This window comes from Limulus polyphemus, unplaced genomic scaffold (assembly GCF_000517525.1).
Source record: "Limulus polyphemus unplaced genomic scaffold, Limulus_polyphemus-2.1.2 Scaffold1524, whole genome shotgun sequence".
Lineage (NCBI taxonomy): Eukaryota > Metazoa > Arthropoda > Merostomata > Xiphosura > Limulidae > Limulus > Limulus polyphemus.
In genome coordinates, this window is record NW_013667134.1 from 276,168 (window position 1) to 278,668 (window position 2,501).

The window sequence follows — 2,501 nt, forward strand, 5'->3', positions numbered from 1 at the left end:
TCTAGTCTTTTCTAGGCGCCCTCTTTTATTGTATATAAGCCCGGCAAAATAGCACATAGATAGGTATAAAGACAGATAATTGAGTCAAGCGAGCAGTAGTGACCGTAAGTAAATTGCGTGAATCGTTGTGAATTATAGCGTGTGTTTAAGTTAAAGTGACTGTGGAAATTCTGTGTATTTCAAAGTTGTATTGAGAAAGAATAAATTGATTTTATTTAAGAAAGGACTTGTATCGCTGAAGTTCCTCGGGAAGAATTTATACCGGGAAATTAACAAACGACCAGAGACGTAACAGTACTTTTGTTAACAAACATAATAATAAAAAAATCATTATGGTGAACGAAATAATAATTTGATCTAAGCAAGTTTTTTCTTCTTCCCGATTTGTAAAAAATCCTTACGTGATAGAAATTAATAAATAATATTTTTGAAATCTGCATAGCTGAATTATGGAAAATCCGTTATCAAACCCAAAACAACTTTTATGAAGTTTAAATTCGCAGGCCTGTTATCTGCTTGTATAATTTGATAAAAACAAAATATTCACAAGCAACTTCTGTGTGATTGGAATTGCTTTAATAAACAATGGTATTCCTTTGTTTCAAGAGTCTCCTTTGATGCTTGCTACTGCACTTCCTCAACCAGCTGCTGTGTTAATGGAACTTGTCAATGGAGGGGCTCATTTAGATTTCAGAATGAAAGATGGGAGAACAGCACTTCATCGTGCAGTAGAGAGAGACAATTACGAGGCTTTAAAGGTTATTATAAGATTCACTTTTCAATAACTATTATTATTGTTTATCTTGATATTTTGCTCAGAAATAATTAGAAAAATATTTATTTTAGTGATTTGCAAATTAGCTTGTAATTGCCATTCATCTTTTTCTAGATTAATCTCCACTAATTTATATCAACTTCTAATCAGAGTAAGCTATTTACTTAGAGTGAAATAAAATTATATTACATTTCATATTTTTTCAACCTTTACACTTTTTAACTTAACTTGTTACACACACTTAAAACTTTCTAGATTTAAAAGTTAAAATAAAAGTTAATTTATTTCTGAAACAATTTTTATATTGTTGTAAGTTTAAACTGAAACATTGATTAAGGCCATAAATATTGTTACGACAGAGGAAGTCACGTGACGCTGCTGGCGTGTTTGCCGCTGGTAGCGTGCATGAAATTTCTCGAATGATCATGAATGATCGGGGAGGCCCTAATGCATTCGAGACGCCCCCTTTGTTAGTATATAAGCATGGCAGAGAGGCCAGTGATATAAAGATAATTAAAGAAGCGAACAGTAGTAACGGAAAGTAAAGTGTGTGAATCACTGTGATTTATAGCGTGTATTATAGAAGTTGTTAAGTTTAAAGTGACGAGAAACGTACTGAGTGTGGAATTACTGTGTAATAAAAGTTTGTATCGAGAAAGAATAAACTGATTTAATCAAGAAGGGACTTGTATCGCTGAAGTTCCTCGGAAAGAATTTATACTGGAAATTAAAAACAAGCAGATACGTGACAATATCGTTAGCAGCGAGGGTACCCAACTGATGAAACAATGCATGCTAATCTTTATAAGTAGGAATGTAAAAAAAGTATATTTAATAAGCTATACTGATTGCCCGGTTGATTATTAATTATAAAACATGTAGCTTTTCATTAGTGAAAACATTCAATACTATGACTCAGAGGTATAGTTTTGAGGAATTATCAGTTCTTATCACTATTAGCCTAATTGGTATACTGTGATGAGATATAGGCTATAGATTCAGTTTTATATATCCATAATTGAGAAAGAAAAAAGTATCTGAGTTGCCATGTTTTCCAACTGTATCTTAGGCTAACTGATATGTTTTAACCTTTTTGGTTTTATAAGTTGCAGTATGAGATACATTAGCTGAGGTTGGTTAGTAAAGTTCATGCCACAACCAGCTAAAGATTTAAGTTTTGAGCAATATAAATTGGATACAATAACAAGTATCATTAGTTGGATACACTGTTAATAAAATATCACGTTGATTATATTTTGTTTATTATTTCTTGAAATTTATATCAGCTAATGAAAATATAACAGTTTTAATTGTTTTTTCTCTTGGGTAAGTATTTATTAAAGTGTTCCATCTAATATAAAATTCAAATCTTAGATGTTGGTTGTATTTAAAAGTTAAAAGGTTTGATGCCACTGGAAACAGCATATTGAAACTAAATAAGGCTGTAGTATAAGAAAGTTTGATAATCTCAAAAAAGGATTCATTGAAAAACCTTTTGTTTTCAAATTCAACTTTCCTGGTGATCTTAAATTTAAAGGCGTACTATGTAAAGTCCTATATATTTTATTTTCTTAAGAATTAGACAAAATCTCAAATATTCACTAACTATACACCTGGAAAAAAGTTAAGCACCCCCATGTTTTTTTCAAGTGATTCAGATTCGACGTTCTTGTGACTGATTATAAATTACCATTCAATCTAAACGTGTTTATCAAATGAAATTATG

General features: G+C 30.9%; 1 protein-coding gene across 1 annotated transcript in view; it reads left to right on the plus strand.

Moving 5' to 3' along the window:
- LOC111086889 (SH3 and multiple ankyrin repeat domains protein 3-like) overlaps positions 1-2,501 on the plus strand; it is a 28,240-nt gene that overhangs the window by 23,986 nt on the left and 1,753 nt on the right. Inside the window, exon 7 of the mRNA XM_022391579.1 lies at positions 607-758. Coding sequence (XP_022247287.1) covers positions 607-758 — 152 coding nt within the window. The remainder of the gene's footprint in view (positions 1-606; positions 759-2,501) is intronic.